The sequence below is a fragment of the Oncorhynchus kisutch genome, linkage group LG25 (genome assembly GCF_002021735.2).
Source record: "Oncorhynchus kisutch isolate 150728-3 linkage group LG25, Okis_V2, whole genome shotgun sequence".
NCBI classification, from domain to species: domain Eukaryota; kingdom Metazoa; phylum Chordata; class Actinopteri; order Salmoniformes; family Salmonidae; genus Oncorhynchus; species Oncorhynchus kisutch.
This window is the reverse complement of record NC_034198.2, coordinates 33,332,911-33,354,455: the sequence shown is the minus strand read 5'-3', so window position 1 is coordinate 33,354,455 and position 21,545 is coordinate 33,332,911. Positions and strand designations below refer to the sequence as shown.

At 41.5% G+C, this 21,545-nt stretch overlaps 1 protein-coding gene across 5 annotated transcripts in view; it reads left to right on the top strand.

Moving 5' to 3' along the window:
• Positions 1–5,514: 5,514 nt before the first annotated feature.
• The window catches only part of mlip (muscular LMNA-interacting protein), a 44,692-nt gene continuing 28,661 nt past the window's right edge, over positions 5,515–21,545 (top strand). The window contains exons 1-2 of one of the 5 annotated variants that reach the window (XM_020460430.2): positions 5,515–5,668; positions 20,301–20,429. In XM_020460430.2, coding sequence (XP_020316019.1) covers positions 5,570–5,668; positions 20,301–20,429 — 228 coding nt within the window. In that variant the 5' untranslated portion in view covers positions 5,515–5,569. Of the gene's footprint in view, positions 5,669–19,972; positions 20,082–20,300; positions 20,430–21,545 lie in introns of those variants that run through there. The other 4 variants (XM_020460426.2, XM_020460429.2, XM_020460428.2 and 1 more) reach the window with 4 other exon arrangements.

The following is a 21,545-nucleotide window of genomic DNA, read 5'->3' as shown; positions in this document are numbered from 1 at the left end:
AAACGTGCTTCAACAAAGTACAGGCAGGATGCAACTGGAAGCCAGCCAGCCTGACAAAGATATTACCTCAGCTTTCTAAGGTGCTCACCTTAAGCGTCAATCATATCTGAATTACTAGCATTCCATTTAACTTGGTTCTCTGCATGCTCAGACTATAACACAGTGGAAAGAAATGAATGCACCCTTCAACATACACGACCAAGTGGATCATAAGATTTCAGTGTGTACAAATTGCACTGCAAAAGTGGCTACAGAAAGGTTGCTGTTGTAGCAACACCGCCATATTTGTCCATCAGCTTCAATGGTCCAGCCCTCAAAGGATGGCCAACTGGGGGGAGATGTAGAGGAGCGTCAACTTCACACCATAGAAATAGAATAAATAGAACGGACTCCCCCGTTCAAGTCAATGATGGCATAAACGGTAGACTGGCAGCCATTTTGAGTGTACCAATGTCAGGAATGAAAATCAGGAAGTGTACCGTTTGATCTGTGCTGTGATTTGTTGAGTCAACTCAACTGACATTACAAAAAATGTGTTTACCAGTCAAATTGCCAGGGTTAGAGATTCCAATTCTATTCCTTCTATTTCTATGCTTCACACATCTTCGCCAGACAGATGTCAACCACAAGGAGAATGTGCAAGGACCCCTCTTCACTGGCTAGACAACACAGGAAGAGGGGGACAGCAAGTTCCTAGCAGGAGTCGTCCTCCCCCTTATGCCCATTTCACACCTACCAGCATAAGATAATGTTCAGGACAATCAGCCTTATTGAACCAAACGGTAGTCAGACAGGAGACAAACACAGCAGGGTCCTCGATGAAGATGACTACGGCTCAGCCAAGGAGATTCTCTATTGGAATCAATGGACTGCACACAAAGTACCTCAAACTCTTTTTTTTCCTCAAGCAAACAGTGTAAACAGACTGAAAATGACAGGGTTAAAAGTGTTGAGATGTGTGTAATAAGACAGTTCTGGAATGTGTGCTGTGATGTTTTTCTGCCCTTAAAGAATTTATGAAAGTGTATAAAGTACTCTCGCATTCATGTGAACATTGATGAACTGATACCCTATAGAATGACACAGAACAATGCAGGCGATGAATGGTAGAGGACTCGGCCCCTGGAACTTTTCCGTCACTTGAACCAATCGCAGCTCTCCTGCCCGGAGACCTCACCTCTTCCTGTCCCAGGACTATAAACTGAACGTGTGAACACCAGTCCCTGTGTTCAGGATCAGTGACCAGACTTGGTTGTGGTCATTAAGAATCAAGAACGATTCTAGGCTACCTACCGGGGAAAACTGGACTTCTGAACTGCAGCTCCCTTCAGTAACCACGAGCACAACCGTTCCTTGATTTTAACTGGTGGCTTTATTCTGTAGTTTTAGTCAGAATTATCACCTTCCGTGAGAACTATAAAGTAAATGAAAAATACAGTTAAGCACACTCTTACAACCTCCTTATCTTACGAGTGACTTATTAGCTTGGTATAACTCTGAAGTGCTTACATACATAACAGTTTAACCGGCGTTATTACGGGTTCAGATTAAACACATGAATAAAGGAAAAAAATACCTCATTGGCTGCTTATTACAGAAGGGAGGAAATCAAACTTCACTTATTATTCCTGGCATGAATTCACACTTCATCCTAACATACACTCTTCAACCTTTATGAACTACACCCGATGACATGAAAACTTAGCTAACGCAGCGCAGGATTGCCTCCAAAAGTGTGTTGCTACAATAAGGATCCCCGTTACAACAGTATTACCTACGTAGTTCCGCTTATATTATCATTTCCCCCGCACAGCGGACACGTAAACAATTCAAACAAAAGACAACGACATAACCTGTAAGTCTAACTGTCAGTTACACTCGCACCAATCACCGGTGATTTCTGTGAAAGGGGTCTGCAGGTTTCTTGATCGGCTTCCAGGAGGGTGACGGTCTTATGGATGGGCCTCTCCAGATAGGTGGGTTTGGTGATGCGTTTACCTCTCTCATCTAGGGTTGAGTTGCTGATCAGTAACTTGAATCTTCTCACCCGGCCATCCTGTCCTGGGTACACTTCTGTAACCTTTGCCAATTTCCACTGGTTTCGTGGTGCAGTATCATCTTGCAAGATGACAATGTCATTAATCCTTGCGTTTCTTCTGTCTTTATTCCATTTCTGTCAGTGTTGATTGTTCTGAGGTATGAGCACTCTCCATAACATGAGGTACTAGCGTCGGAGAAGTGATGGAGCTCATAACTCTGCACCTCCTTGAAACTTGATGGCAAGTAGCCTCATTGGATCCTTACTTCAGACAAGTTTTGTAGACCTTGGAGCCAGAATTTCCACTGGGAACGTAGGTCATCTGGAAGGGGGTCATCCCAGTCGATTTTGTCACGACACATCCGCTACAAGATCTGCTTCCCTGCCAGGACACAGGGTGCCACAAACCCAAGCGGATCATATACAGAGGCTACTGTAGACAGCACTCCTCTTCTTGTGAGTGGGCATTCCTTGACAACTACTCTAAACTGGAACTCGTCTGATGCGACACACCACAGTACACCAAGCGCTCTCTCCATGTGTGGTTCACCCAGAGCCATATCCAGGTCTTTGGCACCCTCTGCACATTCTTCCTTGGGAATTGTGGCTATAACTTCCTTGCTGTTAGAGAGAAACTTGTGCAACCGAAGTTTGCCGATGCTGCAAAGCTCTCTTGCTTCTTTCAGCAGCTGGGCCGCTTCAGCTTCAGACGATATGCTTGTCAACCCATCATCAACATAAAAATTCCTTTCTATGAACTGGATAGACTTCTCGCTGAAGCTTCCTCGTCCTTCGGCAGCAAGATGTTTGAGACCATAGTTGGCGCAACCAGGAGATGAAGCTGCGCCGAACAAGTGGACCTTCATACGATACACTGAGGGTTGAGACTCTAGATCTCCGTTCTCCCACCAAAGGAACCGTAGATAATCTTGGTCTTCTGCTTTCCCATGAAACTGGTGGAACATACGCTCTACGTCACACATGATTGCAACTGGACCCTTACAAAAACGACAAAGGACACCCAGCAATGTGTTTGTCAACTCTGGACCAGTAAGGAGATGGTCATTCAAGGACGTCTCGAAACTTAGCTGAGCAGTCGCCGACAACGCGTATCTTCCTAGGCTTTTGTGGGTGATAAACCCCATGGTGCGGGATGTACCATGCTGGATGCTTGTTAACTTCCTCTTTGGAGACCTTCTCAGCATCTCCACAAGCTATGGTCTCTTCCATGAATGCTGTGTAGTCCTTGTAGTACTGCTTGTCTCTCCTTAGCCTCCTTTCCAGGCACTTGAGTCGGTGAACTGCACATGTTTTATTGTTCGGCAGGTTGGGTCTTTCTTCCTTGAACGGCAGCGGCATCTCATAATGTCCATTGTCCTTACGTCTGATGCCCTCTTTCATTTTTGTCAGGAACCGGATATCCTCTTGAGATATGAGGTCCTCTTCTGCAGCTCTCTCGTTGAAGTCAGATTCAAGCGTCTTGATAATGTCCAGTGCTGTGATTACCTCTCTTACACGTGTTCTACAAACATAGGAATAAACTCTCTTTTCTTCTCCAAGTAAAACCCTCTAACCTGCAAACCAGACAGCTTCTGGCAGGGCACAATGGTATTCCTTGAAGCCATTGTAGAGAGTTTCAGTTGGACTGGCTCCTTTGTATTGAGAGCCTTTGTTGTCTCTTCAAGGATAAAGGTGGTGTCGCTCTGGGTGTCAAGAAGTGCATACACAAGAACTTCACGATCTGGCTCACTTGTGGTTGACACCCATACTGGAATGATTGTGGAGGTGTGAGTGTTGTTAATGTCCCTTACGGCTCTGTTAGATATGGCCTCACTTGACGCTCTTGTCCCCTTATCTCGTGGGGGCTCTGTCTTCCTATCCCTTAACCTTTCTTTAGTACGATCTTCGTACAGGCAGGATGGATGCCTCCTCTGACACGTGTCACAGGTGTTCCTGTTATCACAATCTTTTGAGCGATGCCCAGGCCTTAAAACAGCCAAAGCACAATTTATTCTCTTGAACAAACTTCTGTCGCTCTGCGGTGGGCTTATCCATGAACTTCCAGCATTTGTGGAGACTGTGACCTGACTGCACACAGAAGACACAACTAGTAACAGTATCTTTCTCATCAGAGTTAGTTGCTAATACCCTTGCTCCGGGGCTTTGAATCCTTGGCGTCTTAAGTTTTCCATCTTCACTTGGTTTCAAAGCATGAAGGGATGTTACAGGATTGCAAGCAATCTTGGCTTCTCTCGTGAGAAACTTCAAACTGACTGAAGCTAGGAAAGATCAGTTTCTTCTAAGATTTCTGTGACCTTTCTATTCCATCTTGGAGTCTGCATGCATGGAGAGTTCTCTGAAGACCGTTGAGTGCAGGCAGACTAAACGTAAGAGTATCCAGCTTGAGCTCAAGTTCTATTCGTCATATGTACAGGATACACATGGTATACGCCGTCCAAAGAAATACTTACTCGCAGGTTCCTTCTCTACAATAAGAAATAATACAAGATAAGAATACGAACATAAAATAGCGATTTGACTGAGCGTTTAAATCTGTACCCGTTACTCTATTAGGCTTTTTTTTATTTCTCTTAGAAATACCTGTCTGTTAGTTTTAGGACTTTAAAATAATCATCCTGCTTTTATCCTTTTAATCAAAATGCTGTAGAATAGACAAAACCTTTTAACCTTCTTCCTATTCCCTTTCTATTTTGAATTGTTTACACTACCATTTTGCCAACAAAATCTTCACTATTTATTCATCCTATAAGATTCATTGCTTTGTCGTGGTTATTTCTTAATAAATCTTTTGTTTAATAAAATAATTACTCTTCTCAGAGACTGCATCGCCCTGTCATTTCAATAACTCAATTGCCTTTGTATTGACAATTGTAACTCTTCTAGTTTTTTGTTGACTAAGAATTAACAAGTAGTGCTCCAAATTAGACTATCACATTAAGACCATTCCTCTACACCCATCAAACTCAACTCTGGACCTCAGTCAGTTCCACCACATTGTTTTCATTGTTCCCCTCTAATCAGGGACCGATTTAGACCAGGGTCACCTGGTGTGTGTTATAAATGATCAGGTAGAACAGAAAACCTCGTAGGGTAAGAGTTGAGTACCCCTGCTCTACACTATTCTTAATGCAATTGTCTATAACTGTTTAATGGGAACAGACTTACTGTATATAAATAACTGTGGGGGAAGTGGGTGAAAACACTCGTCCTTGGTCATCATTACACCGTCGGAGACCGCCGCTCCAGGGACCCCCTCTGACAAATTTGAACTGAGAGAAGAGCAAATACAATTGTGGCCATGCATTCCCGGGGGCACAGAGCACAGTTACTAGCGATGGCATGATCATTATAGTTATCGGTGCCCTGCAGGCTGGATGCCGTCTGCAAGCTATTTGTGGCTTTGTGTGTCTATAAATGGAAGCCAGCGCTGCTCGGCACTTATCATAGGGTAATACATGTTAGGACTCCATATGGAAAAGTTGCTTCATCTGAATTATAGTGTGTAGCCGAATGGACCTCTGTAACCCTGAGAGCATTTCACCTTTACCTGGACATAAACAATGCCTAGATGTGGAGAAGAGTGACAGCTCAAATGAGAGCCAGGGAAAGGTAAGAAGGGAATCAATATTTTAATTTGGTAAAGAACAAAAGGAAGTAGCAGCTGAGTCATGTTGCAGAGGTTTTACATATTATGGCAGGAATGCAACACCTAGTAGTGTGTAAGGTGTTTCCCTTACAAAAAAGACTGCAGTTTTGAAACCGCAGTAACAGTGCAGTAACTGCAATTGACTGTGGTATTTTGGGCGCAGTAATTGCAGCATACTGTAGTTATATTGCACTCTAACTGCAATCTTTTTTCTTAAGGGTTGTGCTGCCAATGACCCCCCCCCATGCACTCTCATTTGCGACACACTTAATCATTCATTTAAAACTATTTTCTACATTGCATAATAGTGAAGACATCAAAACTATGAAATAACACATGGAATCATGTAGTAACCACAAGTCTTAAATCAAAATATATTTAATATTTTAGATTCTTCAAAGTAGCCACCCTTTGCCTTGATGACACTCTTGGCATTCTCTCAACCAGCTTCGTGAGGTAGTCACCTGGAATGCATTTAAATTAACAGGTGTTCCTAGTTAAAGTTAATTTGTGGAATTTCTTAACTTGTTTGAGCCAATCAGTTGTGTTGTGAAAAGGTAGGGGGGTATACAGAAGATAGCCCTATTTGGTAAAAGACCAAATCCATATTATGGCAAGAACAGCTCAAATATGCAAAGAGATACAGTCCATCATTACTTTAAGAAATGAAGGTCAGTCAATCTGGAAAATTTAAAGAACTTTGAAAGTTTCTTCAAGTGTTGTCGCAAAAACCATCCAGCGCTATGATGAAACTGGCTCTCATGAGGACTGCCACAGGAAAGAAAGACCCAGAGTTACCTCTGCTGCAGAGGATAAGTTTGTTAGAGTTACCAGTCTTAGAAATTGCAGCCCAAATAAATGTGTCATAGAGTTTAAGTAACAGACACATGTCAACATTAATTGTTCAGAGGAGCATTCATGGTCGAATTGCTGAAAAGAAACCACCACTAAATAACACCAAAAAGAAGGAGACTTGCTTGAGTCAAGAAACACGAGCAATGGACATTAGACTTGTGGAAATCTGTCCTTTGGTCAGATAGGTGAGAGTAGGTGAACGGATGACCTCTGCATGTTTGTTTCCCACTGTGACGCAAGGAGGAAGACGTGTGATGGTGTGGGGGTGCTTTGCTGGTGACACCAATTTATTTAGAATTCAAGGCATGGCTACCACATCAATCTGCAGCGACACACCATCCCATCTGGTTAGCGCTTAGTGGGACTATCATTTGTTTTTCAACAGGACAATGACCCAACATATCTCCAGGCTGTGTAAGGGCTTTTTGATCAAGTAGAGTGATGGAGTGCTGCATCAGATGACCTGGCCTCCACAATCACCTGACTTCAACCCAATTGAGATGGTTTGGGATGAGTTGGACCGCAGAGTGAAGCATATGTGGGAACTCTCAAGGCTGTTGGAAAAGCATTCCAGGTGAAGCTGGTTGAGAGAAAGCCAAGAGTGTGCAAAGCTGTCAAGGCAATGGGTGGCTCCTTTGAAGATCAAAAAAATATTTTGATTGGTTTAACACTTTTTGGTTACTTCCATGTGTTATTTCATTGTTTTGGTGTCTTCACTATTATTCTACGATGTATAAAATAGAAAGAATAAAGAAAAAGCCTTGAATGATTAGGTGTCCAAACTTTTGACTGGTACTGCACACACAAACACTTGAAGTCAGAAGTTTACATACACCTTAGCCAAATTTAAACTCAGTTTCAAAATTCCTGACATTTAATCCAAGTAAAAATTCCATGTTTCAGGTCAGATAGGATCAACACCATTTTAAGAATGTGAAATGTCCAAATAAAAGGAGAGAGAATGATACATTTCAGCTTTTATTTCTTTCATCACATTCCCAGTGGGTCAGACGTTTACATACACTCAATTAGTAATTGGTAGCATTGCCTTTAAATAGTTTTACTTGGGTCAAACGGTTCAGGTAGTCTACCACAAGCTTCCCACAATAAGTTGGGTGAATTTTGGCCCATTCCTCCTGACAGAGCTGGTGTAACTGAGTCAGGTTTGTAGGCTTCCTTGCTCGCACATGCTTTTTCAGTTTTGCCCACAAATATTCTGTGGGATTGAGGTCAGGGCGTTGTGATGGTCACTCCAATACCTCGACTTTGTTTGGAATTTGGAAGTATGCTTGGGATCATTGTCCATTTGGAAGACACATTTGCAAGCTTCAACTTCCTGACTGATGTCTTGAGATGTTGCTTCAATAGATCCACATAATTTGCTTTCATCATGATGCCATCTATTTTGTGAAGTGCACCAGTCTCTTGCAGCAAAGCACCCCCACAACATGATGCTGCCACCCCCGTGCTTCACAGTTGGGATGGTGTTCTTTGCCTTGCAAGCATCCCCCTTTTTCCTCCAAACATAATGGTCATTATGGTCGAACAGTTCTATTTTTGTTTCATCAGACCAGAGGACATTTCTCCAAAAAGTATGATATTTGTCCCCATGTGCAGTTGCAAACCATAGTCTGGCTTTTTTAGAGCAGTGGCTTCTTCCTTGCCGAGCGGCCTTTCAGGTTGTGTCGATATAGGACTCGTTTTACTGTGGATATAGATACTTTTGTACCGGTTTCCTCCAGCATCTTCACAAGGTTCTTTGTTGTTCTGGGATTGATTCACACTTTCCGCACCAAAGTATGTTCATCTCTAGGAGACAGAACTTCCTGAGCGTAATGATGGCTGCGTGGTCCCATGGTGTTTATACTTGCGTACTATTGTTTGTACAGATGAACGTGGCACCTTCAGGCGTTTGGAAATTGCTCCCAAGGATGAACCAGACATATGGAGTCCTACAATTTTCTTTCTGAGGTCTTGGCTGATTTCCTTTGATTTCCCATGATGTCAAGCAGAGGCACTGAGTTTGAAGGTAGGCCTTGACATACATCCACAGGTACACCTCCAATTGACTCCAATGATGTCAATTAGACTGTAAGAAGCTTCTAAAGCCATGACATAATTTTCTGGAGTTTTCCAAGCTGTTTAAAGGAAGTCAACTTAGTGTATGTAAACTTCTGACCCACTGAAATTGTGATAGTGAATTAAAAGTGAAATAATCTGTCTAAACAATTGTTGGAAAAATAACTTAGCACATCTACTTTGTGCATGACACAACTGACTTGCCAAAACTATAGTTGGTTAACAACACATTTGTGCAGTGGTTGAAAAACTAGTTTTAATGACTCCAACCTAAGTGTATGTAAACTTCCGACTTCAACTGTGTGTGTATATATATAAAAATAAAGAAACACAATAAATAGCGGATGCTATATACGGTTACAGTGCCAATACCAAATGATAGATATGTACTGTACATGCAGGTAGGGATTAGGAGAAAGTAGCGTAGGTGTCAGGGGAAGCCGTAGTTGTTAGCCAGTTAACGGTCTTATGGCCAGGGGTTAAATGTTGTTTAGGAGTCTGTTGGTCTGAGTCTTAATGCACCAGGACTGTCTGCAGGACGGGAGCATGAGGAACTGTCCCCGTCTCGGGTGGCTGGAGTCTTTGGCAATTTCAGGCCTTTCTCAGACACCGCCTGCATGTACGTCCTGGATGCCTGGGAGCTCACCCCCAGTGACGCGCTGGGCCGTCCGCACCACCCTCTGCAGTTGCCATACCGATGGAGCATCTGTAAAAGTTCTTAAGGATTTCAGGGGACATGCCAAGTCATATTAGCCTCCTAAGGAAGGCTGTACTGGTGTGAGAACCATGATAAGTTTTAGGTGATGTGGACAACGAGGAACTTGAAGCGCTTGACCCTCTCCTCTCTGACGTGGAGGGAGGGGTTGTTGTCCTGGCGCCACACTGCCAGGTCTCTGATCTCCTCCCTGTATGCTGTCTCACTGTTGGTGATCAGGCTTGCCACCGTCGTCCGTCGTGTTGTCAGCAAACTTGGAGTTGGAATCATGCTTGGCCACTGTCGTGGGTAAACGGAGTACAGGCGGTGACTAAGGACACACCCCTGGAGGGCCAACCATGTTGAGGATCAGCGTGGCAGATGTGTTGTTACCTACTCTTACCACCTGGGGGCGGCCTGTCAGTAAGTCCAGGTTCCAGTTGCAGAGGGAGGTGTTTAGTCCCAGAGTCCTTAGCTTAATGAGCTTTTTAGGGCACTATGGTGTTGAACACAGCTGTGGTCGATGAACAGCATCATCACATTTGTAATCCTCTTTTCTAGGTGGAAGAGGGCAGAGTAGAGTGTGATTGAGATTGCGTCCTCTGTGGATCTGTTGGGGTGGTATACAAATTAGAGTAGGTCTAGGGTGTCTGGAATGAAGATGATATGTGCCATGACCAGCCTTTCAAAGCACTTCATTAATACAGATGTGAGTGCTACAGGGCGGTAGTCATTGTGGCAGGATGCCATAGAGTCTTTTGGGACAGGAACGATGGAAGGCAGCTTGAAACATGTGGGAATTACAGAGGAGAGGTTGAAAATTTCAGTGCATTTGACAGCTCTAACGCTGCGTGCACACAGGTTACTGCTGTACAGTACATTATGATACATGTCATCTAGTCTTCACTAACTAGTCACCATATCACAACAAAAATAATCATGCTACACATTAGCAACTTCTTCAGTGGTTTACTACTGGTACCGCTAACTTTTTTAACTACAAAACATTCACGTTGGTAGAAGGGATCGGGAAACAGGTGCAGGAATGCGTAAGTAAAAAAAAAAATCTTTAATCAAATTACAGCGTGCCGTGTAAAGGCACAGGGACGAAGACCAAACAAACACGTATACAAAACACAGGGTTGAAACCCAAACAAAAGAGCAAGGACTACCTCAAGTAAATAACACAAGAGCACAATGATACCACACGGGACGAGACCCATAATCATCTGCACAATACACACAGCACGAAATCCAAAACAACACAGCACAGGTACTCACACGACCAACGGACATTGGAACAACACCCAACAGGCAATGGTGAACAAAGGGCAGACTTATACAATTACTAATCAAATGGGACCAGGTGTGCGTAGTGACAGTTCCCGAGGGATCCGTGACAGAAACGTGCCATTTTCATATATGTTGATATTGGGTTGATGCTGGAGATGATGTTAAGAGGGAGCATTTCATTGGGTGTCAGAAATGGAATACATGAATTACTTTTCTTTAATTGAATGGAATTCAATTGCTTGTGAATTTCATTAGCCTAACTGTTGTTCATTACTTTGCTTTAAATTAAAGTATTACGGTTGGAATTCCTCTCTCAGCTGTGTACATTTGAGGCTACAGGTCAGGAAGAATTGGTAGAACAATATTCGTACTCCTTTCAGCATGTGTCTACAGTAAGAGATATTGATTCAAACCAGATGGAACAATTTGTGCTGTAAAGAACTATACTTAGTGAAGGCCTGTTCACTAGTAGATGCTGAATTGCGCTTTGAGAGAAACATGTCTCAAAAGTCCCAAAAATATGATTTCCTTTACTTCTGCCTCACTTGAATATTGAATAGATCTTTATTGAGTTTTGCCTCCCATACCACAGTCTGCATGCTGGGGACAGCCATTTTCTACTTGGCACAGATGCTGAATAGAAAGTCATTTATCTATTATGTTGTGGTCAGCATCACGTGTTGGGAGCTCAGCATTCTTTAATAAAAAAAATATATATATATATATATTTATTTTTTTACCCCTTTTCTCCCTAATTTCATGGTATCCAATTGTTTTAGTAGCTATTATCTTGTCTCATCGCTACAACTCCCGTACGGGCTCGGGAGAGACGAAGGTTGAAAGTCATGCGTCCTCCGATACACAACCAAGCCACGCTGCTTCTTAACGTCTTAATGTCTGACTATGTCACATTATAACTTTATGGGACCCTAAATGGAAAGTCAACCAACGGTCTCCATGGCATTGAGAGTTAATCTAAATGTGCTAAGTGTGCTACTGCCTTACACATGAGATCACAGAGACGTTTTCTCTAAAATAGGAAAGCTTATTCTTGCCGAAGAAAGTGATTGTCTTGAGCGCGTACAAACCCTATATCCACCATGTTATGACAGACAGACTGGTCTCAGCAGCGTATTTACCGAGCAGCTGGCAGATGGTTATATTTGTATATTTACTTTTGAAGGAGGGGCAGTGTTTGGATGTAATTAAACTCTTGACAAAGTGACACACCCACTTGTTTATGTTCTAGCCTCAATGGAGATGCCAAATCCCCTGAAACTAGAAATTGCTTAGCTGTCCATAATGTAGATCTACAATTCTGGGTTAAATCATCTCCAAGCAATTCCATGTAAGTACACTTTTCTCTGTGGTCTTGATCTTGAAATGTTTAGAGTAAAGTGAACATCCAGTCGATAGTGGATGTATGTGTGACTGTACCTATAACGAACACCAACAGGGGTGGTCTGTTTCTGGGAATGATCTATTACTGTTTCTTGTTGGTGTTTGGTATTGGTCAGGGTATGTGCCACAAATTCTCTGGAGAAATACCTGTGTGAGCTCAGGCCCAGTGAAATGACTGGCAGTATTGCCCCATAGTGGGGGAAATATGATCTGCGAGGACAGTATGACCTTGGCAATAGTCCCAGTAATTAAACCTTCAAGAGGAGCCCTAACTGGCAAGTAGGAAATGCCTGCCTTAACCTTTAAATCATTTATTTACCCGCTGTTGTGACTACAGAGGAAATACAGAGCAAGGGGCTAACATGTGAGAACACACAGTTCAAATAAAATGAAAGGTTCCTAGGACCAAGCATATATCCTTTTTGGCTGAGACGACTGTTTACATATTATTTTATTTTATGTGAAGAGACACAAACCCCGGAACAGACACATGCATACACACGTTAACATACACACTATTGACATTGATTTTGTGTTGTCGATATTTGGTAGTATACTAGTGGCCTGAGGGCACACACTTAGTGTCTTGTGAAATCTGTTGTGAATGTTTTTAAAATGGTACAACTGCCTTAATTTTGCTGGACCACAGGAAGAGTAGCTGCTACCTTGCTAGTGGGGATCCACAATAAATACAAATACACCTTTCTTCTTCTGGTAAAAATCCATATGCGACCTGAATGGTTGGGTTGAATCCAGACAGGAAAACATATTTAGCCATTCTCCATATGGACCTCAATGATAAAAGTTGAGTGGATTTGATGAATGTGGTGGCAAATGTTATTGTATTGATTCAAATTGAGAAAAATGGTGGGAATTGTAACTGAACATTTAAAATGTACTTTAAATATTCCAAGGTCATGAGACAAAAGGAATCATTGAATGGTTCTTCTTTTATATGATTTACACTGTTTTAATTCATTTGGTGCTGAATTTATCAATTCAGTTGTCAATTAATCCCCCATTATATATTTGATTCAATAATCATTTACACCCCTCAGAACAGTTGGCCAACAACGTAGGAAGAAACCGTTACCACAGAGCTAGACATTAGATTAGGGGGCTACACATTATATTAGGGGGGCTAGACATTAGATTAGGAGGCCTATACATTAGATTAGGGGGCTAGACATTAGATTGGGGCAGTTACTAGCCATACAAATGTGTAATTAAAGTTTGCATTCAACTTGTCTTTTTTCAATAAAAGGTCTTCGTTAGTATGACTTGCAGGCATTTGGCAGAAATGATAGGTGGCAGGAGTTCTGAGAAGCGTTGTTATTATTTCTACTGCTGATTGCTCCTTTAAGGTTGTCACAGTCGTGTGAATAGGTGGCAGGGAAGTCAGGCGCAGGAGAATCAAAACTTGGTGGAATGGAGTAGTTTAATAACTTAAAACACAAAACTCCAAAACCATGAAATACAATGAAACAAAGTGGGTACGAGGACCCGTCACGCACCAAATACAAAACACGAATACTGAACATAAAACAATCTCTGACAAAGACATGAGGGGAAACAGAGGGTTAAATACACAACAGGTAATGAATGGGATTGAAACCAGGTGTGTAGGAAGATAAGACAAAACCAATGGAAAATGAAAAATGGATCAATGATGGCTAGAAGACCGGTGACGTCGACCACCGAGCACCGCCCGAACAAGGAGAGGCTTCGACTTCGGTAGGAGTTGTGACAGATTTGGGATAGGGTTAAAACCAGTGGAGGCTGCTGAAGGGAAGATGGCTCATAATAATGGCTGGACAGAGTGAATGGAATGGCAACAAACACATGGAAACCATATGTTTGATGTATTTGATACCATTCCACTTATTCCCCTCCAACCATTACCACGAGCCCATCCTCCACAATTAAGGTGCCAACCTCCTGTGGAACAACTCAACGGTTAAATTTAGGCATTCATTCTGATTGGTTAAGTTAAAGGGTAAGGTTTTAGGGTAAGGTTAAAATGGTCCCTAGCACTGGGGATTAACCCCACGATCCTTGGAGCCTGCAGAGCCTTCTTGATGGTAGCCTACTTAATGGTGACAGCGCTCACCGTTGCCCCTAGTGGCAGGTATTGAAGGCATCTCTCGACGTCCTGGGGACCTGGATGAACGTTAAATACTGCATTGGATCTGGTGTGATCTGGCTGGTTGAAATGGCTTACTGTGGCTTTAAACCCCTAATTTTCGCTCCCTTTCTGACAGTGACTGAAGTGTAATCATCAAGTAATGCTACAAAGTAATGGCCCCATTTAAGAGATGATAGCAACATGTCTTTTGACATCTGTATTTGCCACTCACACTCAGTTTTAAGTGCATTTGTGGAGCGAAGGCTTTTGATGGAGTAGCTGGCCTCTAGAATCTAGATTGCTGTAATAAAAGTGAGGTAGAAAACCATGATCGTGAGCGCTACTATCAAGACCACGGCTTCTTTTCACAATCACAACAACTTATCTTTGTTTTTAAAAGGGGAATGATTGGGCCTCCCGAGTGGCGCAGCGGTCTAAGGCACTGCATCGCAGAGCTAGAGGCGTCACTACAGACCCGGGTTTGATCCTGGGCTGTATCACAACTGCCCGTGATCGGGAGTCCCATAGGGCAGCGCACAATTGGCCCAGCGTCATCCGGGCCTGGGGAGGGTTTGGCAGGGGGGCTTTACTTGGCTCATTGCGCTCTTGCGACTCCTTGAGGCGGGCCGGGCGCCTGCAGGCTGACCTCAGTCATCAGTTGAGCAGTGTTTCCCCCGACACATTGGTGCGGGCGGGTGTTAAGAAGCTTGGTTTGGCGGGTCATGTTTTGGAAGATGCATGACTCAACCTTCGCCTCCCGAGCACATTGGGGAGTTACAACGATGAGACAAGATTGAAAAGAGGGGTAAAATATATAAAAAGGCTAATGATTGAAGTGAGGTTCAATATGTAGTCCATAATATATCGTACAGCAAAATGTAAACACAATGCGGAGAACTTTTTCTGGGGGGGTGGACCCTAAGCAAAATGTTATTTGACGCAGAGAGAAGAAAAATATGAATTTCCTGAAATTCTAAACATTTTGCCATGGGGTGCTGAGAAAATATTGCAGTTTTAAAGCAAGTTTGCTGCAATTCTACACATTTTGTAAAGTGGCGGAGAGAAAATTTAGCAATTTTATAACTAATTTCATGCAATTCTACTCATGTTTCCATGGGGTGGACAGAAAAAGTAGCAGTTTTACAGCAAATATTACTGCTAATCCACACATTTTGTCATAGGGTGGAGAGATTTTCTTTGCAGTTTTAAAGCGAATTTCCTCCAATTCTACACATTTAACCATGATATACTGTATGCCATGTTAATATGATATCTGAGTGAGAGTGACTAACAAAATCAATGGGGGTCCCCTGGAGGTCAGGGCCCCTGGGCACATGCCCTTCATGCCTGGTCGATAATTCAACCATGATTACTACAAGTTTAGATAGCTGACTAAACTAACTTATCAATCTAAAAAGATTTAGCTGACATGGGCTAATTGAGTGACTGTCAGGGACTACTAATGCACAACCAAATTTCGAATTTTCACCATGTATATTCTACTGTTCTAACTCTCAACAGTAAGTTCAGACCCCAACCGAGTTCCTAAACTCTGTTTTTTGAGGAGGTCACATCACAAGAAAACAGACAACAGTTACCACATGCTCCTCACACCCTGTTCACAGCTAAGATCATAGTCACAGAAAGTAGAGGTACTGAGGTTGCTGCAGCACCCCCTGATAAATCACAATTAACAAATAATTAATACAAATAAATGAGTGGACTAGGCCCTTTATTATTCCTGTATGAGTGGAGAAAAATAGTTGTCAGCAGAGCGGGGGAGAAAAACTCCCCCGTAGACAACACCCCCACCCCAAAACATCTTTCTGCGGCCATGGCTAAGATGACTTTCAATGAGCAATAATGCCCACTTGCATTGTCGTATTGTATACAGTGACCTCTCAATGGCTACAAACCTTATGTTGCTGTACCATAATCAATAATAGCAATAGTCAAATACAGTACCGCACTCAATTAGAACCAGTTATAGTTGTTAATTAATGATTCATAAAGTACATGTTAACCATTATTATTACAACAAACAAGACCCCCCCCCCCCCCCCCCCAGCTATGAAAAACACACATTCCCCTCACCCCAATGTTTTGACATGCTGACATGAATTGACCAGGTGAATGAGTTTTTTCAAAGAATTCACAAATTTAAACTTTTAACCAAATTATTACACAGCACCCTCTAGATTGGGAGTAATTAGCACGGTGACTACCAACTCTTGAGACAACCAACCCTTGAGGCAACCATCCCTTGAGGCAACCAACCCTTGAGACAACCAACCCTTGAGACAACCAACCCTTGAGACAACCAACCCTTGAGACAACCAACCCTTGAGACAACCAACCCTTGAGACAACCAACCCTTGAGAAAAACATCCCCTGAGACAACCAACATCTGAGACAACCAACCCGTCTCCCATACCAATTGACTTCTGTGAAAATACGTCTCCTCTTATCTCCAAGGGAGCAGATTCCTTTTTCTCAGTTATAACATTGCATGAATTATTCAGGGTATTATTCAGGGTAGGAATACGATTTTTCCAACTCTCGTATTTTGCTATTATCTCTTTGTTTGTTCATGGTGTCTGGCTAATCCACTTTTGGTGTAGGTATAAAATGTCTTGCTGTGCGTAATTAACTAAATTCGTATCTAAAAGGACCTAGAAGCATTTACTGTATGTAACATGATATGAAAGTTATGGTCTGTCAGTCATGATATATTGTGTCACTTATTGCTTTCAGCCTACTCTGTTTTCCACTATTTATAAGGACAGCTGGTGAGAGTGGACATTTCAAAGGCTGCTGATTGCACTCTTGTTTATTTTTTCAGAGTAAATCTCATTCAAATGGATTTATAACAGCATTTTGTTTTGGGGAGAATTTCTTGTGGAACTTATGAAAGCTTGGGAATGGGCAAGAAGTTTAGCCCTCTGCCAAGATATTAACTGAGGTTGTTATTCAATCATTTCCAGTGTATTTTCAGAAAGCATGTTTTTTTCCCACAGCTGCTGTACCAATTAGCTACCCTGTGGCGCAGCGGTCTAAGACACTGCATCTCAGAGCAAGAGGTGTCACTACAGACCCTGGTTTGAATCCAGGCTGTATCACATCCGGCTGTGATTGGGAGTCCCATAGGGTGGTGCACAATTGGTCCAGCGTGGTCTGGGTTTGGCCGGTGTAAGCCGTCATTGTAAATAAGAATTTGTTATTAACTGACCTGCCTAGTTAAAGGTTAAATACAAAATAATAATAATAATAATAATGAAAATCAAACACAATTCTGAGAGCACTACAGATGTAGGATCTTCATTTGAGCCAGTGTGCTAAGGCAGGACAATAGTCCTGCAGCAGCAGTAAGTGTTCATTATTATAATTAATGGATATTTTTTGTAGGGGTTGATACATTTTTCGTAAGGGAAAATCAAGTCTAAAATTTTAAAGTGGAAACTTCAGATGCGTCAAGTGACATAATAAAAAGATCCTCATCAAAATCCCTGAGTTTAAACTTCAAATACACTGCAATTTTTTTTTAAATTTCCTGCATTTCAGGGAAGTTCTTCTACACAGGGTGATCAAATTAAGATCTTATATACGCCTCTTATTCAAATTATGTTTGATTTTCGTAGCTGCTGTGCCGATCAAATACAATTCTGAAAGCAATAACTGGAAACCCACTATCAACCATTGATTTAATACCTGTAGCCTTAGTAGTTGTGTTTTTGTCGCTGTAATTAAACACTCATACTTCAATGTCTTGGAGCAACAGAGAAGGGAAAACAATGGAACGATCTGAAGTATAAGTTCAGTGTTTATTACCACAGCCACAAAGTAAATGTTGGCTATAATATCTTAAAAATTAAGATAAAAATTAAGATGTTAGGGTTATGAATAACGTTAGCAGTGTGGTTATGGTTAGGTTTAAAATCACATTTTAAAAAGATATATTGTATGTGTTTATGACTTTGTGGCTGTGGTAACTAGTGACAATCTTTGTTGAAGTCTTTTCTCTCAAGTTAGCTCTGGTCTCATGATAAACCCAGCGTCACTTCGCAATGGAGAAGTTACGAGAGCATGAAATAAACAAGGCTATTTCTGTCTAGCGACATTAAATCGAGGACAAAACCTGAGCTGCCTGCCTACATTTACAGTGACTGTCAGTTCAGCTGTTGGCTCAACAAGAGAACACTCCAGTGATCCCAAGACATACCTTATGCAGATAACTGCAAGTTTGCAAAAACCTATTTTGTCAGCAGTTATATATAGCATAGTAAAATACAAAGTTGTGTCGATTCTGAAAAATTGCTAATTGCAACCAGGCTGCAATTAAAGGGACTTTTAACCATTTTTCAATTTCATATTCATCATCTCCAGCACCACTCCAACATCAACATTGCAAATTGCGCGTTTCTATGTTTTGTAGTAAAAAAGATAGAAGAGAAGTGTTTCATCAACCAATTAGTAGGCAATTAGTAGGCAATGCCTACTCATAATTGGTTTAAATCACATGATGCACACCGATGATGTCATTTGAAACGTTCATCTTTTTACTACAAAACAGAAATGCACCATTTTCACATATGTTGATGTTGGGTGTTGTGCAGGAGATTTTGAATATGAAGTAGAAAAATGTTGACATTTCCCTTTAAGTGTCACTATATGGCACTCCTACTCTCTGGTGGACAGATCTACCTAAACATAACTGGTAACAGTAGAATATGTCGGGAAGGAATGAGACGCATGGACCAACGAGCAGCAGTAGTTCCGGTGTTTGGGTTTTTCATCACTGTGTTTTTTTTGTTATTTGGACAAATCACGGTTTCGCAGGTGTTAACATCTTTCGAATTTCAGAAGGGGAGGGGAAATTCGTCCCCGAGATCTTGCAAAGAGTGAGGTTCCACTACTCATTCCGGTTCCGCTCCTTGTTCTAGCATCTATTCATCTCTTCTCTTAACACGTATGGACCCAGAACTTAATCAAGCAGTTGATCAATTACGCAAGCCTTTAGTTCTGGTTTAACCAACATTATGACACTCCCAATAAGTAAGTTAGTGGCATGGCATCACTCTGCTAGCTAAAGAAACGACCGTTGATTGCAGTGCCATTTATTTTTACCGGCATGATCCATCTCTCTAAACTGGTAGTAAGGGATTCTAAACATTTACTTTATGTTCATTTCCTCAGGACTTTTAAATCCTATGTACAAAGTATGATCCAATTCAAGCACGACGCTTCAATATTGAACACTCATAGTCTTGGTTGTTGTAATGAATACTGTAGTCTACATATACGAGCAGGTTAATGAGGCAGGACTGAGCGATTTCCATTAGATGGGCCAGCTGAAAAGTCAAAATGGGCTATTATTGTAAAAATTCATGAAACAAGATTAATGATGAAAAATGCTAACCTGTCACATACTTCCTCGTCATTGTGTAAACTTTTATGGAGTTAAGGTTTAAGTTAATTAACATATACATTGGAATATTAATAGGGAGACCCACATAATGTATCTTAATTTCTTTCAGTAGTATATACAGAACGTATATTCATTTATTTCAGTAGTATATACAGAACGTATATTCATTTATTTCAAGTAGTTAGATAATATTGATAATACAAAACATGTTTTCTTTCCAAATGGAGGAGGAGAAAAATGCACTTGTCTGCCTATATTCTTTGTCTCTTGCTCAGTCCGCCAACAATCATTAACTGTGAGCTCTTAAAATGTGAACAGGGACGGACTCATTTCTCCCTCCTACGTGTACATATTCATGTAGTCTGAATTGAGCTTCTGTTCTGACACATTCCATTTTGAGTACTACATCTCAAAACGAATTTGGAAAAACACTGCATTATTCTCTTGAGCAGCTTTGGGCTTATTTCATGCAACTCTGACCAGAATAACTAAAGCAAGCAGAAGGTAAACCACATCTCAGGGCTTCTTTACTCTCTTTCAACATCCTTTTAAATGGTAGAAATACACACTTTATAGGTAGAAATATTCACAATATGTGTATCACTAGCGTGCGACAGTGCTTCAGCAATGTCGTTTAATTACAAACTCAGATCATGTGATTTGAATAGTTTTTTAATGTGAAGATCACAGACATAAGATGATGTGTAACCATCTTATTTACAGGTCTCAGAAGAAGAAGTGTCATCCAAGCTTCTTTTTTATACGTTTGTGCCGGTGCTGAAGACATTGCCAATTAAAATCACACTCACAGAGGCTGTGAAAACAGGACTACTCACAGGCAAACCAAATAAGGTACTTGGCACCAACTTCAATCAGCCACTTTTGTGTGGTCTCAATTCTTACACTGTAAAATAAAAATATGTTGATTCAACATAAAATTGTAAGGGAACCAGCTGCATCAGGATTGTGCATTTTCAACTGGTTGCCTTACAATTGTGTGTTGAATAAATGTATATTTTTTATTGTATTTTTTTTTACAGTGTATGCATGAATACATGCACTCAGATAATATCCCTGTCAAAACATTAATAAACGTTAATAATGCACCAAATGAACAGGAGGAGATGATGTCTCCTCATTGATACAGCTATTTCAAATGTCATACGCACATCAAATGAGAAAGAAATTGAAAATATGTTTGACCAATCCATGTTTGCATCCATTTCCACAGTCTCAAACTTTGGCTGTAGCTTTTGTTGGTTTTCAATGCACCTGATTATGAAATGACAATGTTTATATAACATCAGTTGTCAAGTAGTCACTGTTGATATGGGAATCAGTTTTTCATTGAGCGAATCTTTCACACCACGCCCATGGCATTTGCAATGCGCTTCAATTCAAGCACTCAGTTAGCGAATCCATTTAGTTAAGGCAACCATGAAGCAAGTCTGTTGGCTATGTCGTGTAGAAAAATACTGCATTATCACATGGACAGAATTGCATCAGGCTTGTAGTACATGAGGTGTGGTTGTGAATAATATCTAGAGGGACTGGCTCAATTGGTTACCATAGATACAAATGTGAAGAGTTCAAAAACTCCAGGCCTTTTTTCTTTACCATGGTAACATACAGATCAAATCAAAATCAAATCAAATTTATTTATATAGCCCTTCGTACATCAGCTGATATCTCAAAGTGCTGTACAGAAACCCAGCCTAAAACCCCAAACAGCAAGCAATGCAGGTGTAGAAGCACGGTGGCTAGGAAAAACTCCCTAGAAAGGCCAATACCTAGGAAGAAACCTAGAGAGGAACCAGGCTATGTGGGGTGGCCAGTCCTCTTCTGGCTGTGCCGGGTGGAGATTATAACAGAACATGGCCAAGATGTTCAAATGTTCATAAATGACCAGCATGGTCGAATAATAATAAGGCAGAACAGTTGAAACTGGAGCAGCAGCACAGTCAGGTG